This window comes from Megachile rotundata, chromosome 5 (genome assembly GCF_050947335.1).
Source record: "Megachile rotundata isolate GNS110a chromosome 5, iyMegRotu1, whole genome shotgun sequence".
NCBI classification, from domain to species: Eukaryota; Metazoa; Arthropoda; class Insecta; order Hymenoptera; family Megachilidae; genus Megachile; species Megachile rotundata.
This window is the reverse complement of record NC_134987.1, coordinates 14535941-14556270: the sequence shown is the minus strand read 5'-3', so window position 1 is coordinate 14556270 and position 20330 is coordinate 14535941. Positions and strand designations below refer to the sequence as shown.

Genomic DNA, 20330 nt, shown 5'->3' with positions numbered 1-20330 from the left:
AATGCATGAGATAGTAAAAGCATTAGTGTTCTTAAAATATCAGTTTCATAACGAAAATTTATTAACCTGCAGGCATCCAATATTTTTTAAGTAAATTACTTTTTCGTAAGTCTCTTTATATAAATGAATTTGACATAGCAGCAGTATTTCAATATTCCCCCTATATCTCTCTGACATTCGGCTAAATATGGTTTGCAACCCTAACTTCAAAGGCAACCCTTTCGAAGTGGACGATAAAAAGAAATATGCATTGGATATTTTTTCGAATTCTGCATCATATTCAAATTTCGTTAAAATCGACGAGTGTCAAACTTCGTAAAAGTCGGAAGTTTGCATATGTTACTAGATTCATGAGGTTACCTAGGAATATATTTTTTAACGAATTTGTAAAGTTGGTGGCGCTGGCTGAAAATACTTGAACATAGCCAAATAACAATCACGGTGTTTCAATGTGCTGTCGATAGTAGTGGACTATGTTAACAGAGATTTATTCACAAACGAATATTACATTATAAACAAGTATCATGACAATCCTGTCTAAATTAAGTGATCGATCGGTGCTGTATAAAATATGAAATATCGATTTCTGATCTATAGTATCACTGAAATGCGATACTTAACCTTATAGTTTGTAGAGGTTATGTTGTGAAGTAAATAATTTTCTACGAAGTCAAAGACTTTTTAAAGGAATTTCTTACAACAAACCTTGCAAAATGTCGTATTTGACGAGAAAGGAAATAGATGAAATGAAACCGCAAATTGAAAAAGCGGTTCATAAGTTTCTCGGTTTTGGAGAACCTGCTATTGTTACCACTGCTGTCAATTGTATTACTTCTGGATATGATAAACGCAAAACAGCGGGTTAGTAGTCGGTTCTTTTAATAAAAATTATGTACTACCTTTGTCCAAAAACTATTTTAATACTTAAATTTTTAATTCTTACTTTAAACTCTTGGAACGCAGCTGTGTTTTGATTCTCCATCCTCAATGCATTGTAATAAAGACTGTAAAACAGTTTTATAAATGCTATTTGTTACTTACAGTTTATAAATGTATTTGCTCATTGCTACGATTCACTTTAAAATTAAAGTAACATTATTACGATATAAAAATGTATAAGTATAACACTTATTTTGGAGCATAAGAAGTAACATAATTATAATATATTGAATCATTTAATATATTTCTTCAATAATTGTTTGTATAATATATAAATACCTTACAGATAAATTATCTGCTTTGTTGGAAGACAAAAAGGCTTCAAAATTAACTGAGAAAATATTTGCGATTTATGACGATGCTAGGGCAGCACAAAAAAGTAAAAAGCGTAATCATGTGGAAGACAAAGATAAAGACAAAGATGCGAAGAAACCTAGATTCAGGGACGATGAGGTCAAAAATGAGAAAACAACGGAAGCACAACTATCAGCAGATAAGGTATTTAGTTTATGTATATATAAGTACAATGATGTTAATAATATATTAATTGCGTGTTTATTAATTCATTATGCAGATACGACAAATGATGGCTAATGCCCAACGAGAGATCGAAGAAAGGAAGAGGGCATTGAAAGCGATAAAACAGGAAGAATCAGCACCAGTGAAACCTTTATTAAAAGCGCGAGATTCGTTGCCAACAGTAGGAAGCATGTATAATCAAGGTCTATTAAGTAAAACAGATTCGGACAAAGCACGAAAAATTGCTGCATTACAAGCTCAAATTAGAAGTAAACTAAGCTCGGGATTACTGGGTAATGTCAATGTACCAGATAAACCAACTCCATTGATCTTGGATGAATCTGGAAGAACTGTAGATATAACGGGCAAGGAAGTTCAACTTACTCAAGTAGTGCCAACGTTAAAAGCAAATATCCGAGCAAAGAAACGCGAAGAATTCAAAGCACAGTTACAAGAATCTAAAGGTCCAGAAGAAATCCAGGATACGCACTTCTTCGACACCAGAATAGGTGTGAAACCTGCAATACGTGGCAAGCGTACGTTGAAATTTCATGAACCGGGAAAATTCCAACAGTTGGCCGAAAGAATTCGTATGAAAGCCCAGTTAGAGAAATTGCAAAATGAAATTAGTCAAATTGCTAGAAAAACTGGTATAAGTTCAGCGACAAAGTTGGCGCTCATAGCGCCAAAAACTGAAGCCCTTAGCGAAGATGTGCCTAACGTAGAATGGTGGGATTCTGTTATATTAACAGGGGGATATCCAAATGAAGATGAACCTACAACCATTAAAAATTCTACTATTACGAATCTAGTGGAACATCCTACACAAATGCGACCGCCAAGTACGTATTTGAATATATTCATCGTCCGGATGTATATATACAGTTGTAATTACTTTCTTCCTTTTATTTTAGCCGATCCATTAAAACCGATATACATGCCTGTATTTTTAACAAAGAAGGAACGCAAAAAATTACGTAGACAAAATAGACGGGAGGCTTGGAAGGAAGAACAAGAGAAAATTCGATTAGGTCTGGAGCCGCCACCAGAACCAAAATTACGAATTTCAAATCTTATGCGAGTGTTAGGTACAGAAGCCGTACAAGACCCCACTAAAATTGAAGCCCATGTTCGGCAGCAAATGGCTAAAAGATTAAAGGCCCATGAGGATGCTAATGCGGCACGTAGACTCACTGCTGATCAACGACGTGAAAAGAAAGCGCGGAAACTTAAGGAGGACACTACACTTGGTGTACATGTAGCTGTTTATAGGTAAAATTTAATTCATTATAATTCCGTACGGGCCAGATAACCTAATATGTCAAGTAACTTCGGTTTACATTCAGAAAAATACGGTTCTTTGTTTTCAAACAAAATGCTGTCAGATAACCTTGAAACTTCTAAACGAAACATATTTTGTTTACATCACGGAAACTAACCCCAATTTATAATCTCGGGTATCTGAACGTTGCTATAAATCATAATTGCTTACTGCACATAACTTTATGTATTTTTTATTTTTACTGTTTCAGAATACGCGATCTTGTAAACAACGCTTCGAAGAAGTTTAAAGTCGAAACAAACGCGAAACAGCTGTATCTCACAGGCTGTGTAATGCTTTTCCGCGACTGCAATGTTGTCGTAGTAGAAGGGGGAGCAAAACAGTTAAGTAAATATAAACGATTGATGATGCATCGTATCAAGTGGGAGGAAGATATCATAAAAGACAACGATGGAAACGATGTACCAAACAAATGTGTACTTGTATGGGAAGGTACTAGTAAACAACGTCATTTTGGGGAAATCAAATTTAAGGTTTGCCCGATCGAAAAGATGGCTCGGGAACATTTTAAGAAACACCAGGTTGAACATTACTGGGATTTAGCTTACAGTGGGGCGGTTCTCGATAACACGGATGATATTCATTCTTAGAAGCCACTCTGTAATTTAAGCAATAAATGTTAATGCTAATACAAATGCAACTATAGATAATTTCAGTACGATTTAAATAAGTAATTACTATGGAAGCATAGTGAGAAAGTGAAAATGTAAGCAGTGGCACACAGCGCGAAAATAAAAGTGCTCAAGGCCTCTGATAACATAGTTTTCTTTTCAAGTAGCTAGAGACCCTTGGATCCAAGATGTGTAGTTGAGTCTTCGACGTGAATTCATGAATCAGAAATATAGCTACATATTATGTAAATATCGATATTCGATTCAAGATTATACTTTCCATTAGCTATTGAACAAATATTCACAAAGTGATAATAACATTTAGAATGAATTCCAAATTTGTTGATACCTTCAAGGTATTATTAAAAAATATGTTTATGTTTCGTTTTACGTGATTCTATTATTGAATCTTAGTTTATACTTGAAGAACATTGATCATTTGACAAAACTTCAAACTTTCATTCTTTAAACTCTAGACTATATTTTTCAGTATGTCTTCCCACGCGCGACATAAATAACTGCACGTGACGCATAATATCCTTTTGTGGATTCTCGCAGTAAGATCGTAGGCGCATAAAGCAGTGAATCAATCACAACGTCGTCTCCAAGAATGTTAATCCATAGTCGACATTACGGTCAAGCCTGCGAGTGTCAATTAACATAGCGCGATGACACTGTGCTGCTAAAAAAACGCAAAGTATGTCGCGAAGATGCACACAGGATCAGAGCCGCCTCTAAAGGTTGTGGAACCCTGAGTAAAAGTCCATGTGATCAAGAAGATAGATACAGAGCCGGCACCAGCACATGTACACCCGGTTCTAAAATAATTTCAGACTGAAGTAGTGTCATCTATACATTTCAAACCTGATACGCTTCAAATATACACTACTTCAAGCTTGAGATGTTTAGAATGTGCGACTATTGGTTTTCTCTATTTTTTTTGTAAATGATGGTTTTGAGTTGTACCATTCTTTTAGGTTGACAGTATGATACTGTAGTGTTTTGCAAAATTTATGATGAACTATTCACTGACATTTGGTTTCAGAATCTCATACATGTAACAAATTGTTGATACTATTAGACTCTGTAATTGATACAGCCTTATGAAAATGTAACTCAAATCTATCTCGACGCTAACTCAAATTCTATTAATAAAAACAGAAATTTGTTATCAAGCAAAATGAGCACTTAGGACAGTAAATGAAGGACACCACAAAAACTACCCATTGTCACATTTGTTATGGAGTATATTTTCCTAGATTACAAATTTTCCAAATGTCAAAGTCACAAAGTTCATCTTTAAATCTCAAAGTCTCTAAATTATACAACCCTATAGTTCTGCAATTCCAAAGTTTCAACACCTCACAATTCCAAAACCCCATAGTGCCAACAGACCTAATATCTCTGGATTTCATTATCTCAAAATGACAAAGTTTTGAAGCGTCAAAATTCTGAAATTAAAACATTCCAAACTTCTAAAGTCCCTAATTAGAAAAATTGTAAAATCACAATATTTCAAGTTCTCATTCCAATGTCTCAGAGTATCAACGTTAAACAATTATGAAGTCCTAAAATCCCAAAGTCCAAATTTTCACAAAATCATAATACCAAAGTTCTGTGATTAAAAAATTCTAATGTCCCAAAATTTAGAAATTCTAAAGCACAATGCCCCAAAGTCCCAAAATCTTATCTTTCCAAAAGAGAGAAGTCCCAAAGTTCCAACTTTCCAAATTTCAAAAGTCCCAAAGTTCCAACTTTCCACAATTCAAAAATCCTAAAGTCCCAAAGTTCCAAAATTAAATAATTTTAGTCCCAAACACAGGGTCTGGGCACACAAATGGCCCGATTGCCCGGCGCAAACGTCGGTACTGCGCAGATGTGTCCACAGAGCGTACCATAAGATAGAAAAGTACGAGTGCACGTTGATGGGCCTTGAAACTGTACGTCCAACCGCGACTACGAGTTAGATTCCATGAAAGGTGAACCTTGGTCTTGCTCGTAACACCGATGCAACACTTTTACCGTACAATACACTGTACATTGTTGACACCCTGTATTACCGTTATCCTCACAGGGGCCCCACTCTTTGAACCGACCGTGCAGGACTGGTAGAGTTTTACTTTCGTTCGAGAATCGGTCTTAGTTCAGCTTTGCAGCTTCGTGTTCTTGCACATATTAACCGGTGTGACCGTTACGAGATTTCAAATGAATTCTATCGCGAATTGACATTGCACTTTCTGAAAAATGAAACGAAGACCGATCAACGGTACATTCGCCTTCCTGTCGCGGTGAGTGTTTCATTCTTCGAGATGACCGATAACGCAACCCCGAGATTATTTTCTTACTGTTTGAATAACGATTGAAGCTTCTTAACATAACTTCGTGGGTAGTTAAACACTTGGGTCCTTAACCTTTCGTTGCATATTTCATGTATGCTACAATAGCAAAATCTTGTATTTTAAACGTAACTAGTAAATTTCATATTTGAACGATTTATTGAAAATTTTTCTTATCTTTCGAAATTACAATTTTTTGTTATGTCTTGAAATGTTTATGTCTTAGATGAAACATATCTTTCTTTAAAGATTTTTTAATACACATTGTTATACTTTATTTATTAGTAAAATTTGTGAGACATCTTTTTTCAAAATTGAAAAAATGCGACGAAGGGTAAGAAGGAGATATAAAGTTTCGTTTAAATACTTGAAAATATTGGTAGACTGATCAGTCAGTTACTGATAATACTTAATCGTGCGTTTTCCATATTACCTGTCACCGAATAGACGCTGTTTCATAACACGTGTTTATATAAAATTATTTTGTACACTACGGCTTATTTTTATAATAAAATGTAATACTTCAGAACAATTGGAAACGTGTATCTTGTAACGTATATTGTATATATTATTTTATTAAAATTATCATGTACTAAAACGAAGGGCACAGTTATATTTATTTTGCAAATAAAGTTTGAGTCTTCGAATAATTGAATGCTTTAAAAATTCCTTCATCCGTTATATGAACGATAGAATAATTCTTATTTTGAATATATAACGAATTATCAATTGTATATATTTTTGCTATGAAAATGTAGAGGCATAAAATGTGTTGTAAATTGATAAACAGTTTTTCTTAAAATTATAATCTTTTTCATTCTGTATCAATATTCGTAAAGAATGAAATATATCATTTCAAAAGATATTATTTTTGGTATTATTGTTTAATAAATAAAATTAGATGTAGCTTGATATGTGCGAGTTACCTGCACGAAACAAGTTGGTTCATTTTAAAAAAATATTTTGATGCTTTTTAAGCGCCATTTAATTATTTCTTTAATTAAAATGTATTTCTGGATTTTTAGATGCATAAAATATTGATTATATAACTAACTTTACATAATAGAATTTTATTGCAGTGATTCTCACAGAAATTTGCATTTAATCTTCAAAATATTCATCCAAAAACATTAGTTACAGAAATAACAATATTTTAGAATTTCACATTAGTATCATAAATTAGTAATAAACTATATATTATACATATTTAGCATAACTATAATTTTATGGACCAAAATTCTCTTGCATAATGCAAAAACGAATATTTTGAAGATCAAGTTTAAATTATTACTATGTAAAATGCTAATTTATGCATACACACACAGTGTTCATACTCATCTAGTTAAAAAACTTATTTTATTTATTTGTGTGATAGAATTACTCCATAAACTAAAGATCGGGCTTTAAGCATGATTTATTAGAAATGATATCATAAAATCGAACATTAAAGAAGCACGTAGCACGAATAGCAACCATTCGGTTTCGGTGTCAGAAGAAAATTAACGATTGTAAAAAGTTTCTTTCGTAAAAGCGAATCACGTAGCCAGATAATGGCTCCCATCAATTTATACGAACACTAATCACGGGAACAGCTAGGATTACGTAAGAAAATCACAAAAGGATCAGGAAGGAGCTTAAATGTCAAACAGCGTGTCCTCCCCGATCTCCACTCGGGGCAAAAAAAAAGAGAAAAGACAATTAACTGATCGAAAGGCTTATCCTCGGAACATAGGTGAATCGATGAATGAATTTAATGCGATAAACAATACGATCCAAGCGAAATGCCATCACCTGGACAAGGTCTCTTAAGATTCATTGTGATTCTTGCGATAAATGTTGAAACTAGTCACGCGATGCTCTCTCCTATCGTTAAATTCATTAGCTCGACTATTTTACCAACGAGAAACTTAATTTATCGAGGAATCGTGTGAATATTCTTCTACCCTCGGTCGCATCGCGTGGAAATGTTGATTAGTTTCGTTTGCAACGGACGTAGGGATTTATAATCCAAATGCGATCAACCCTACAATTGTATTTTTAATGAACAGATCCTATCTCATGATTGTTGAGTTAGGTTATGAAGAATGCATTGAATTTACATGACAATTATTGGGCAACGTCCTGCTCCACGTATCAACGCATGCTTCTAGTCACAAATGATTTCTCACGGCTTCACAAGAGGACGCTGAAAAATTGCTATGGTGTTTTCAACATCTTTTCTATTCTCATGATGTCGCGCGTTTAAGTTTCGTTGTTGTCAGTTTTCCACGTACCCAGTGCATTTTCTTTTCTTTTACGATATCTCTGTCACATGAGTAATTAAAATTATTACTAACCCTTGTTATAGCGTGTTGCAACTGTATTGCATAAAAATATTTTCGTATTTTGTTAAACATTAATGAATTGCAGATTTCATAGTTGATGACATAATCGAAAATATTTATTCTTTTTGTCAGCATAATTTTTTTTTAGTATAATTATACATGGTTGTATTTATTATCTTGCAACTTAATATTCTTTATTTGTTTATTATTTTTATATGGAAAAGTACGATAATATATTTTTCTTAAAATTGAAAAAGTCATGCAGCAAAGAATTAATCATAAATTAAATTATTCATAAAAATTATTAATAAGTTCATCCACTTCTGATAGTAAATATTCTCACTAATATAGAAGTCATCAATTTTCACTTTTTATATTGTGAAATATATTTTGTTTTTATATTGTTAATTAAATCTCCATAGCGTTTATGTTACAAAATCAATTACAATAATTAAGCCTATTGGAATTCAACCATTTCTGATAACAGTCATAAACTATTTCTCACGTCTTCACAAAAGGAAAGTATGAACTGACTGCAGTGTTCAATTCTCGCGATATTAAAAGTTCAAGATCGTTAGCAAATCGTATCTAGTAATTCTTCAATTTTTATCGTGTGATTAGATATTATCTGCTTAAAACTAGAGAAAGGTCGAGACATCTATCCGAGGTATGTATAGAGATGTAGTAATGTTGAAATTCAGAGATATGGGGATTTAGGTATACAGATCTAGATATAATTGTAGATCTAGAATATAGAGATATACAAATACGAATTGTTACTAGATTTAAATGTTTCGCAAACTTGACAATTTTATAAACATAACATTGAAACAACGTAAAGATCCCCTTGTTCTCACGACATGAATACCAAAGACATTTCATACAAGCGCATTATCTTCGACTTTATTACAGATAATTGACGAGTATATTCTCACAAGATTACACTTCAAGTAACTAGAATTATTGCAAGAACCTCGAAGTATCTGTTGTGCGAATCCTTTCTGTTCTCATAGGATCCTTTCATCCACCATTGTCATTAACCCTTTTTCTGTGAAAACAATCTCGCACTCTACTTTCATTATCAACGATATTAATTCATGTAAATATTAACACACACTCAATCTAATCGTGGTAGTCAGAAATCCGGATAGATAAAATATATTGATAGAACAGATAAAAATATTATTGATATTCAAACAATTTTGATAAAAATATCTCCACATTAAAAATTCGACTTCAACCCAATTTAGGAATGCTTCATTTACTTTGTAATAATATTTAAATATTACATAAATATGTTTTAAAATTATAATATACCAAAAAGAAGGTTTCATTTAAACTTTCAAACAAACAATTCATTATGGTCTCTTCGATGGAAGTGTATAAAAATAACGACTATGTTATTTATAAAGATGAAAATATTGACAAGACAAATACGAAAAATTTTGTATATTAAATAAGCATCGTCCTTTTATTAGGTAACTTTGTACCACAAACGAATTATCAATGTGAGCGGATAAGCCTTGACCGGATAAAAGTTAACCCTCCATGTTCCAGCTTTGCGCACGAACAAGTTTGTATTTCCTATCCCTAGATTCCGATTCGCAGATTGCTCACCTTGTTCGTACTGGTCGAGAGCGCTATACTGCCGTCCAACATGCTGCTGGATCTGGGCAGACGTACAAACATATCCATGGAGAAGTACCAACAAGCGGAACAGGCGATACTGACATCGCACACCCATCTGAATCACGGATCACCGTCATGGTTCCTCGGCGCGTCTCACGAGATGACCGAACACGCTCAGAACCTGTCCAGGAAGGCCTTGCGAATCGAAACGATGGCTGTGATGTTGGTAGAGGCTTTGAACATGTCCTCTAAAGAAGCATCCTCCGTGTTGCCTTCCGTGGCTGCTATCAGTTGCAACGGTTCGCCCACATTTCTGCAGCTGACGAACACCTGCGAGAACGTGGATCCTCGTTACAGAACGCACACCGGGAAATGCAACAACGGTTTGCATCCGTCATGGGGTGCCGCCATGGAGGCTTACGTGAGATTTTTACCGGCGGAATACGTGGACGGCGTTTCTTTGCCGCGGACGGATTTGCCCAGCGCCAGGGAGGTCTCCTTGGCGGTGCACTCGGGAGGATCCGATCTTAAACATCCGTACCTGATGGCGCTCACCGCGTTATTTGGACAGTTTCTCGTTCACGATCTGGCTCATACGCCGAAGATGGAACTACCTGATGGGGCCAGGTTGAAATGTTGCGACGTCGATTACGAACACTTCCATCCGGAATGCTTTCCAATCCGAGCCGATAATGCTGTCGGCTGCATGGAATATTCCAGGTCGGCGCCGCACCCAGGAAACTCGCTACAGGTAATGTAGATGCTCGTGCTAACCTTCGAGTCTTTCGCTTGTTCTTGATTAATAGGACCTTTGTAGTTGACGGCTTCCATAGAAGAATTAGGTAGGGAAACGAGAGTATGAGTAGTTGGATTTTGGTTGATCGAAGATCAGATTTGCGGAGCTTTGAGTTCGGAAGTTTAGCTATTTGAAATTTTTCGAATTTGGGAAATTTGAGAATTTGAGAGTCTTGAAGAATTTGAACAATTTGATAAAATTTGAGGAATTTGAGAAACTTGAGAAATTTGGGGAATCTGAAAGATTTGTAAAATTTGAGGAATTTGGAGAATATACAAAATTTGAAGAATTTAAAGAATTTGAAGAATGTGAAGAATTTATAGAATACGAATAATTAAAAAACTTGAAAATATGAAAATTCATAAATCCAAAAATGAGAGGATTTGGAAGTGTAATAATTCAGGGGTTTGAAACTTTAGAAATTTGAAAGTTTGATGATGCATTAATTGTGAACGAGTTAAAAAAAGAATTTTTTAAACGTAGGGATGCAAATTGGGTCCTCGACAGCAAATCAACCAAGCAACATCGTACTTAGACCTTTCTCCGGTTTATGGGAGTTCCGAAGAGGTAGCAAAAGCACTGCGCTCCGGCAAGGGTGGTTTGCTTAATACGCAAAGGAAGAACTTGCCCATGCCCTCGACGAAGTACGAAAGTTGCAGGAGCATGAACAAAGCTTTCCCGTGTTTTCTTAGCGGGGATACCCGGGTAAACGAGAATCCTGGTCTCACTCTAATGCACGTACTTTTTCTACGTGAACATAACCGAGTCGCAACAGAGCTGGGACAACTGAATCCTCACTGGGACGACGAAAGACTCTACCAGGAAGCAAGAAGGATCGTTATCGCGGAAATGGAGCATATAACTTATAACGAGTTTCTGCCCGTTGTTCTCGGCGAAACAACTCTCGACAAGTACGTGTACTCTCTTTCCCTTTATAATTAATTTAACGGATTAACAGGCTCCACTCGTTCGGCAAACGAATTCAACAAAACTTTCAATCCGTTCTTATGTTCTTTTTATATATTTTTTTTTTAATTAATATAGTATGCTTTTTGGGGAATTATACCCTTTGAAATTCTAATTGCGTTAATTGACTGATTTTGCATCAGTTTCTTTTTGTATTGATCTTGTTATTTATGTTACTGAATTATTACATTATTGAGGTAAATGTATTCGATCATGTCACCATTCGTGATCAGCTGTTTGCTTAATTTCATTGATAGTAACAAGTAAACCAATTAGTTGGTTGAAATCAGCAAACACTGATGTTTGAACTATTTCATTTACTAGTTCAATTTTTGTATTAACATTCTCGTATTAACGTGTCTATTACAAAATTTGTGAAGGTTTCTTGAAATTTACATCTACTCTTATCAAGATAAGTTTATTTATTTCCCAGTTTCATTTTTAATTTTAAAGCGTGCTGGATTCAGGATTTCATGAACTCGATGTTCTATTTTATCCAAAGAATAATTGCGTATTTTAATGCACGGAAGGTACCAGTTGCGGTTAGCAAATCGAGGATATTTTCGAGGATATGACACCCGAACGGACGCGACACTCTCAAACTCTGCCGCCTCTGCTGGACTCTTCTTCATTGCCACGCTGACCCCAAAAACTCTCGACCTAGTTGACTCTCGATCGGCGTTAAAGTCTGGAGAAAGGTCTTTGCTATCGGCCTTCTACGCTCCTCAAGAGTTCTATGAAGCTGGTGCTATTGATCGTTTGATCGTCGGCGCTACAGGTCAGTTGAAATTGTATGCAAATTCGACGAAAATGACTCCGTGCTAAAAATCTGTCGTTCGAGTTATTTCTCGTTTAAACGTCTCGAAGAATTTCTGTTTAAGAAGCTAAGACCGGCACAGGTTTGTCATTAAAATCGACGCTGCCTCAAATGGCATGAACTAAGTGCATGTCACATTCGAAAGTATCGAGGGTTCTAGTTACATCATTACCTTCTCGTGTGATCAAAGGTCAATGAACCGATTTATGTAATCGAATTATGTTCCTACAATGCTTTGTATCACTTATGTACATCTGTTTAAAATCACGAAATAATAGCGGATGAATTAAAACTTTGTAGAAAAACTTGAATTTGAACGGCGAGTAATGCTAATTTCACTTTTCTGATTCCATTTTTTGTTCAACATAAAAGTTTTCTCGGGAGAAGAATTGTTTATCCCAATTTTAATTTAACGTTTCGGCGAAGCTTCAAGTATTTTCTTTTTAAATGTATATGCAAATAGAAATTGAATGAAATTTTACTGAACGCTGCTTTTCCGACACATTGTCCCATGGGAGTTTGGTTTTAATAACGACCTAGGATGCAAGATTTAATTTCCGCGACAGCTGGACATTCTAGGAAGCCATTACCACCGGGACTGAATGAAATCCTTTTGGAACGATATTTCCACGACGGAAAAAGCAACGATATTGCGGTGGATTATGCTGCTCAGATCATACAACAGGGAAGAGATCATGGCTTACCGCCTTACGTCAGTTGGCGATCGTTCTGCGGTTTATCGCCTATCAATAGTTTCGATGATCTTAGAGGGATAATGGCCATGGACACCATAAATAGACTTCGAAGAGTTTATCGGTAATGTTTACAATTATGTGAAAAAGTGTCACATCACTTAAACAGTAAATTAATAATTAAATCAAAATATATTGATATCAACCCCAATCAATATATTTTATTTATTTTATTTTTTGTTAATACCACATATATAGTTAATACTATCACATTTTGTATTTATTAATTTTCCAATTTTATAGAAATGTGGAAGATATTGATTTAGTGACTGGAGCACTTTCAGAAGCACCTTTACCTGATTCTGTTTTGGGACCCACGTTTCTCTGCTTATTAGGTCGTACTTTTCGAAACATTCGTTTGGGTAAGTAATTTTAACTAGTTTTCAACAGTACAGTGATCATTTATTTTCATAGCGAATAGCAATTAGTAAAAAATAATATTTAATCAATATTTATGTTCTAACTTTTTAATATAGCCGAGAAAGTTTAATTAAATTTCTGATATTAGATTTATACAAAAATATTTTGCATTTAGTTGGAATGAAATATAATAATTTTTTAGAAGTCAATTATATTAAAATTCGTACAAATAAATTTTGTTAACAGTACAAATGTTTAAAAATCAATACTATACTAAGAAATTTAAGATGAATGGTCACTTTGTTTAATTTATATCTATGCATAATTATTACCTAATTTTGTAATTATCTTGTAGGTGACAGATATTGGTACGAAAATGCGAACAGTCCCGGATCATTCACTCTGAATCAATTAGAGGAAATTAGGAAAATTAAGATGGCGCAAATTTTGTGTTACAATGGAGAAAGATTGAGCTGGATGCAGCCCAGAGCATTTCTTCTCAGAGACCGTTTTCTGTAAGTTCGTTGTTTCCAATAAAATGAACTCTAACGTATTTCAATGACAAATATTTCGTTTTCAGAAATGAAATGATAAATTGTACGACACTAACGAGTCTTTCACCGAATTTTGCTGCTTGGAAGGAACAGAAGTCCTAATTTTTACGCTTTTTATAAGCGATGTTTAATTGTACATAACAAGCGTTATTCTTAATTATTATTAATAGAGAGGCCAGGTGTTCACATAATCAGCATTGTTCCTTACCGTAAAGAAATTAAACGCCGTGCTAATTTTAAGTTGCATTTAACGTTAAGGAACGTGTAGGTACTTGTTTCCTCAATTATTAAATATAATTATCATATTCAATGAGAATCCAACATAAATTCTTCCATAAAATATTTAGCGTGAAAATGAATCACTTGTAAATAATGTGTAATTTTTTTACTGTATGTTTAGCTAAAAAAAGCATTGTACTTAGAAACTGTAAACGATATTCTTTATATGCAAAACGTTATCTAATACTTTGCATGTTAATTATTCGTCTCAAATATTTCATTCTTTTTTGTACTTTTATACTTAATTCTTTTGTATCTTTGCAATATCTATAATAATAATTTTGTAATATGTGAACTTCATTACTGCAAACTGTAAGCATAAACGTTTGAATTTGGTATTATTGTTTCTCTGCAGTAATTTAATTTCCTACAGTAACAAATAATTTCATGTTAAGGAAAAGAAATTTAGCTCTATTGAATTTTTATTATTATCTTTCAATATGAAAACAATGTAATTGTAATATTCATTGATATGAATATATCTGAAAGATTTCAGCATGTACATGAAAAACAATAATTGAACTTCTTTCTTTATTTATTTTATAATTTTACAATGTAATGTATATGTAATTTACATTAGTGTAATATGGTCTATTTACATACACCAATAATTGTATGGAATCTTTCTGTCTTTGATTATTAACTCAAACACAGCAACCTTATAAGCTAGTTGCATCAGACTACATTTAAAGTCCGGAAACTACGAGCACCATCTTCCTATACAAACTAAGTTGTTGAAGAACTATTTCTTCTGATTTAGAAGACAGAAAAACGATGATCATTGTCCGCTTACACTCACGGATTATCTAAATTATTAAATTATCTTTTTATTTGTGATTTTCTCAATAACAGGTATTTCGTCATAATATTTAATCAGCCAATTATAATATCAGTAGTGTAGTAGAATATTCGGGATACTTCTCGAGCTTTAGGAAACAGGATGGCTATGCAAAGCGATGATTGGTGAATTCGTTTAGAGCCAAGCTGTCATTGGTGGGATAAGATTACGTACAATGGAGTGGGAGGGGACAAATTTCTAGTGCGCGCGTAGTGTGCGCATTACGAGTCTCTCTGAAGGTTGCATCACTACACGTGAAGTTGGGCTGTTTGCGTTTCTTCTAGATTTTCATAAATTCGATCGACAAAACGCGTAAAAATCAAAATGTTGGCTGCTGCTAGATTATTATCTCGTACCTGTACTGGTATTACCTGCGATGTCACAAGGAAACAGCAATTTAGTACAATCCTTAAAAATGTAAGTTACGATGGCGATTCACGACACGCTGATCATCGTTCTTTTTATTGAACGTTTTCTCGTCGTATTCAGTTTGTAGAATACCAAATCTAATTCGTCGCATACTCGACGCTAAATTTATCCTAGCATGTCTACTTTTTAGTTTTGAACATCTTAGTTGATCAGAAATACTTGTAATATGAACGCTTAAAACGTGCCGACTTTGTAGCCGGCACGTGATGTGGTCTCAATTTAGTCTTTATATCTTTTAAACTATTCGTGGAAAAAATTTGTGTATGTAACAACATTTATTGTAGCTATGATTTTATATATATTGTTTATAACACGTGTTTCTTTTATTGTTATTTCATAGTCGGTATCACATTATCTTTGGTTAATTGAACGTTTTAAAATGTTTATTATTATTCAATATTTTTCAGGCTGCAGCACCTGCATTTATCACGCCACAACGGCCTACAGACCTACATCAGTATCGATACAAGTAAGTTCGACAAAATATTTTATATAGCGTGTTTAACCTTAGAACGCATACATTGTTGCAGCAATTCAGAATGTATACATCGTTTTAACAAATCAAACTACATACATCATTTTAGCAATTAATAGCATGAACATGTATTGACCTGGTTTCCTAATAAGTAGATATAACTGCTATACTTTTGAATATTTATTTTTAAACATCTTTACATTTTTTAGACATTACAAATATTATTGTATGATCATTATATACACGTATATCTAAAGTCATTGAGATAGTTACAGTGAGATTGTAACTATTAAAATTTCTCTGTATGCATTATAAGGTTAACGGTAGTTAAATATTTGTTCATTGGAATAACATAATTAACTATGTAATACTTGATTTTATGTTGTATCAAAGCAATTGTTTACCTGTACAGATCCGAAGGTGTCAAAGGCGCGGTTATTGGTATTGATCTTGGAACAACATTTTCATGTGTAGCTGTTATGGAAGGAAAACAAGCAAAAGTTATAGAAAATTCAGAAGGATCGAGAACAACTCCGTCTTATGTGGCATTCACTAAAGGTAAAAGCTTTTATTTCTATGTGAATATAATATAAATAAACAGTATTTCATACATGCATTATGTCAAGCTTAAGAGCACTTCACCTGAAAAGGATTAGAATTAGTATTGCATCATACTCTTATTAAGAGTAATTTGTTATCAATCCTATAGAATATTTACCTTAACTCTGTAACTGCTCTTATCATCTACATATAATTAACATAACAGACTGCTTCCATTGTCTATTAGCAATTCAAAGTATATGGTAGCTGCTTCAAAGTTCTTAAATTGATATATAAATGCTATATTAGTATATTTAAATCATCTTTGGTTTTATGAAGAACTAACCAATTTTCAGATGGAGAACGTTTAATTGGTATGCCAGCTAAGCGTCAAGCAGTTACGAATTCAGCAAACACATTTTACGCTACGAAACGATTAATTGGACGAAAATTTGACGACCCAGAAGTAAAGAAGGATATGTATGTATTACATGTTTTATTGTTAATATATTATTACAATTTATACCTACTTATGTCTAATTGCAGGAAAACAGTTTCATACAAAATTGTACGAGCTTCTAACGGGGATGCGTGGGTGCAGGGAGGCGATGGTAAAATGTATTCTCCTAGTCAAATCGGTGCATTTGTACTCATGAAAATGAAGGAAACAGCCGAATCGTATTTAAGTACATCAGTAAAAAATGCCGTAATTACTGTTCCCGCGTATTTCAACGATTCCCAAAGACAAGCTACCAAGGATGCTGGTCAAATTGCTGGACTTAATGTACTTAGAGTAATCAACGAACCAACAGCAGCCGCCCTTGCATATGGCATGGATAAAACGGAAGATAAAATGTAAGAATTGTGGTGCTTTTGGTACCACATAAATATTGTTATGATATATTTAAAAGAATGATGCTATTATTTTTCGTCGCTTAGGATGATTTCATCAAAGATGCTGAAATTATTTACTGACTAATTCTAGTATGATAGTCTTATTTATTTTCTCGCATATGAGAAATATTACATATACAATGTTTTTCAGTATTGCAGTGTACGATTTAGGTGGTGGTACTTTCGATATTTCAATTTTGGAAATCCAGAAAGGAGTGTTCGAAGTTAAATCCACGAACGGAGATACGTTCTTAGGAGGAGAAGACTTTGACAATGCATTAGTCACCTATCTTGCGGCGGAATTCAAAAAAGATGTATGTGCATCAAAATCGAATTATATCTTCATCGTGATAAAATTCATTTTATTCGCATATTCTAATCTTCCTCTTACAGCAAGGTATTGATGTCGCAAAAGATCCAATGGCTATGCAGCGATTGAAAGAAGCAGCTGAAAAGGCGAAAATTGAATTGTCGAGTTCTTTGCAAACCGACATTAATTTGCCTTATCTTACTATGGATTCAAGTGGACCAAAGCACTTAAACCTTAAGCTTTCAAGGAGTAAATTTGAAAGCCTCGTTTCCGATTTAATTAAACGTACCATTCAGCCATGCCAGAAAGCACTTTCTGATGCTGAAGTAACAAAGTCTGATATCGGTGAAGTATTGCTGGTTGGTGGTATGACAAGAGTACCTAAAGTTCAGCAGACTGTGCAGGACATTTTCGGTCGTCAACCATCGAAAGCCGTAAATCCTGATGAAGCTGTAGCCGTTGGTGCTGCGGTTCAAGGTGGTGTACTTGCTGGTGATGTAACGGACGTGCTTCTTTTGGACGTTACTCCTCTGTCACTTGGTAAATAATTATTTCCTCATATGTGCCCTAAGTTATTCATAGACCGTGATGTTTCAAATGGCTAATCTTCTCACTGATACAATTTGATGAATATAGTCACACTGAGTTAATATATTATTATAATAAATTGTTAATTTTGTAATTATGTTTACGCTATTGCTTCAATTTGGTGTTTCTTTCTTAGGTATTGAAACGTTGGGCGGTGTTTTCACGAGATTAATTTCCCGAAACACGACTATTCCCACTAAGAAAAGTCAGGTATTCTCTACAGCGGCTGACGGCCAAACCCAAGTCGAAATTAAAGTACATCAGGGTGAACGAGAAATGGCTTCTGACAATAAACTTTTAGGACAATTTACTTTAGTCGGAATTCCGCCTGCACCCAGAGGAGTACCACAGATAGAAGTCACGTTTGATATTGATGCCAATGGTATCGTGCATGTATCCGCTAGAGATAAGGGAACCGGCAAAGAACAGCAAAGTATGTAGATAGTTTAATTCTATAAATTTAAATTAATTTAAATATATTATACTAATTTGTTTAATTTGTAGTTGTTATTCAATCAAGCGGTGGTCTTAGTAAGGATGATATTGAAAACATGGTGAAGAGCGCTGAACAGTATGCCAAGCAAGATAAGATTAAGAAGGACAGAGTTGAAGCCGTAAATCAAGCCGAGGGTATTATTCACGACACAGAATCAAAATTAGAAGAATTCAAAGCGCAATTACCACAAGACGAAGTAAGGCTACTGTTATATGAACATTTTCCAGTTCTTATGTGGACATTGATTGTATTTATTTAGTTTTCATATTTATATATTTATAACTTCATTTAATGTTTGCAGTGTGATAAGTTGAGGGAATTGGTTGCAAAAATGCGAGAAACACTGGCTAAGAAAGACGACATGGAACCAGAAGAAATTAAGAGACAGACAAACGAACTTCAACAAGCAAGTCTCAAGTTGTTCGAAATGGCATATAAGAAGGTATGCACTATATTTTGCTGTTCGTCTGAAACATGAATTTAATATTTCTCGTCAAATGTTATTTATAGATGGCGGCAGAACGGGAGGGACAAAGCCAAAGTCAAAGCCAGAGCCAGAGCCAAGAAGATGGACCTGAAAAGAAAGAGGAGAAAAATTAATTATATTTATACAGTATATGTTTAAACAAAACAAAATTAATTGCACACAGCTGTAGGACTACGAATCAGTAATCCTGCGCACTCAAATAAAGCGCATCGTCATGTATCGTATACAACAAAATTGTAACAAAACAACGATACATTTGTAGAATCTTTATTTTTGAGCATGCGTGATCAGGTGTAGTCAACGTTAATTTAAATTTGAATCGTGAAATTTAAAATTTGTTCATAACTTAGAATGCTTTATAATTGTATAAAGCGTATTTAAAAACGTGCGTAAAGAATAGTTCAAGTAAAAACCTTTTGTTTCTTTCTGTATTAATGAATAATTTAGAAATGTTGAATATATAAATGAGAAACTTCGCACAGAAGTGTTCTACATGATATATATTACCCACTTAATCGAATTTTCGTAAAAGCAGATCTAATTGTAAATTCTGTATATAACCGACTTATATTGTGGCATTTTCTGCTAACAGCTTTTGTATCATTATATGCAAGAAGTGTTAAGGACATGACGATTTTAAACATTTGGCATTACAAAAACCGACGGAAATTGGTAGCTCAATATTTAATACTATAATTATGAAATTTTGTAACTACAGAACTTTTTGTTAATTCATTCGGTGTGCGTGTGGAAGGATATTAGAAGTACGAGAGAATGTGATGAATGTTCAATGCAAAACAAATTATTCCTTAAACAAATATGCGACATGTAGATTATTTTAGGATATATTGTATTATGATATAACCATGTTATTAAAATTTTTTATTCGAATTAATAAGCTCTATAGTATAATTTCAATGTTTTCATTGTGTTATCTAATAAATTCATTTAAATGTATATAAGATGTATATAAAAATTAATCCATTATTTCAATTGTTATAATCACAAACCTATCCTGCAATATAAATTTCTGTTATGAAATTTATGGG

The 20330-nt window shown here is 33.9% G+C and overlaps 3 protein-coding genes across 4 annotated transcripts; all 3 read left to right on the top strand.

The window, feature by feature from the left end:
• Positions 1-413: 413 nt before the first annotated feature.
• On the top strand, positions 414-3557 carry Prp3 (pre-mRNA processing factor 3). Its single transcript, XM_012283831.2, has 5 exons — positions 414-861; positions 1226-1437; positions 1514-2300; positions 2373-2730; positions 2991-3557. The coding sequence occupies exons 1-5, from the start codon at positions 714-716 to the stop codon at positions 3388-3390; spliced, it is 1905 nt and encodes a 634-aa protein (XP_012139221.1). The 5' UTR covers positions 414-713; the 3' UTR covers positions 3391-3557.
• Positions 3558-3701: 144 nt separating this feature from the next.
• Positions 3702-14519, top strand: LOC100882585 (peroxidasin). Of its 2 annotated transcripts, none has more exons than XM_012283835.2 (8): positions 3702-5699; positions 9680-10451; positions 10980-11407; positions 11993-12240; positions 12846-13095; positions 13275-13393; positions 13747-13906; positions 13972-14519. In XM_012283835.2, exons 1-8 carry the CDS (start codon positions 5656-5658, stop codon positions 14045-14047), a joined length of 2097 nt encoding a protein of 698 aa, XP_012139225.2. In that variant the 5' UTR covers positions 3702-5655; the 3' UTR covers positions 14048-14519. The 2 variants fall into 2 exon arrangements, with proteins under 2 accessions (XP_012139225.2, XP_076388310.1); XM_076532195.1 differs by having other exon boundaries at positions 9666-10451.
• Positions 14520-15271: 752 nt separating this feature from the next.
• On the top strand, positions 15272-20268 carry Hsc70-5 (Heat shock protein 70 cognate 5). The gene is made up of 11 exons (XM_003702657.3): positions 15272-15479; positions 15899-15960; positions 16379-16524; positions 16863-16986; positions 17053-17361; positions 17552-17714; positions 17794-18250; positions 18435-18731; positions 18803-18990; positions 19096-19236; positions 19305-20268. Exons 1-11 carry the CDS (start codon positions 15387-15389, stop codon positions 19392-19394), a joined length of 2070 nt encoding a protein of 689 aa, XP_003702705.1. The 5' UTR covers positions 15272-15386; the 3' UTR covers positions 19395-20268.
• Positions 20269-20330: the final 62 nt, after the last annotated feature.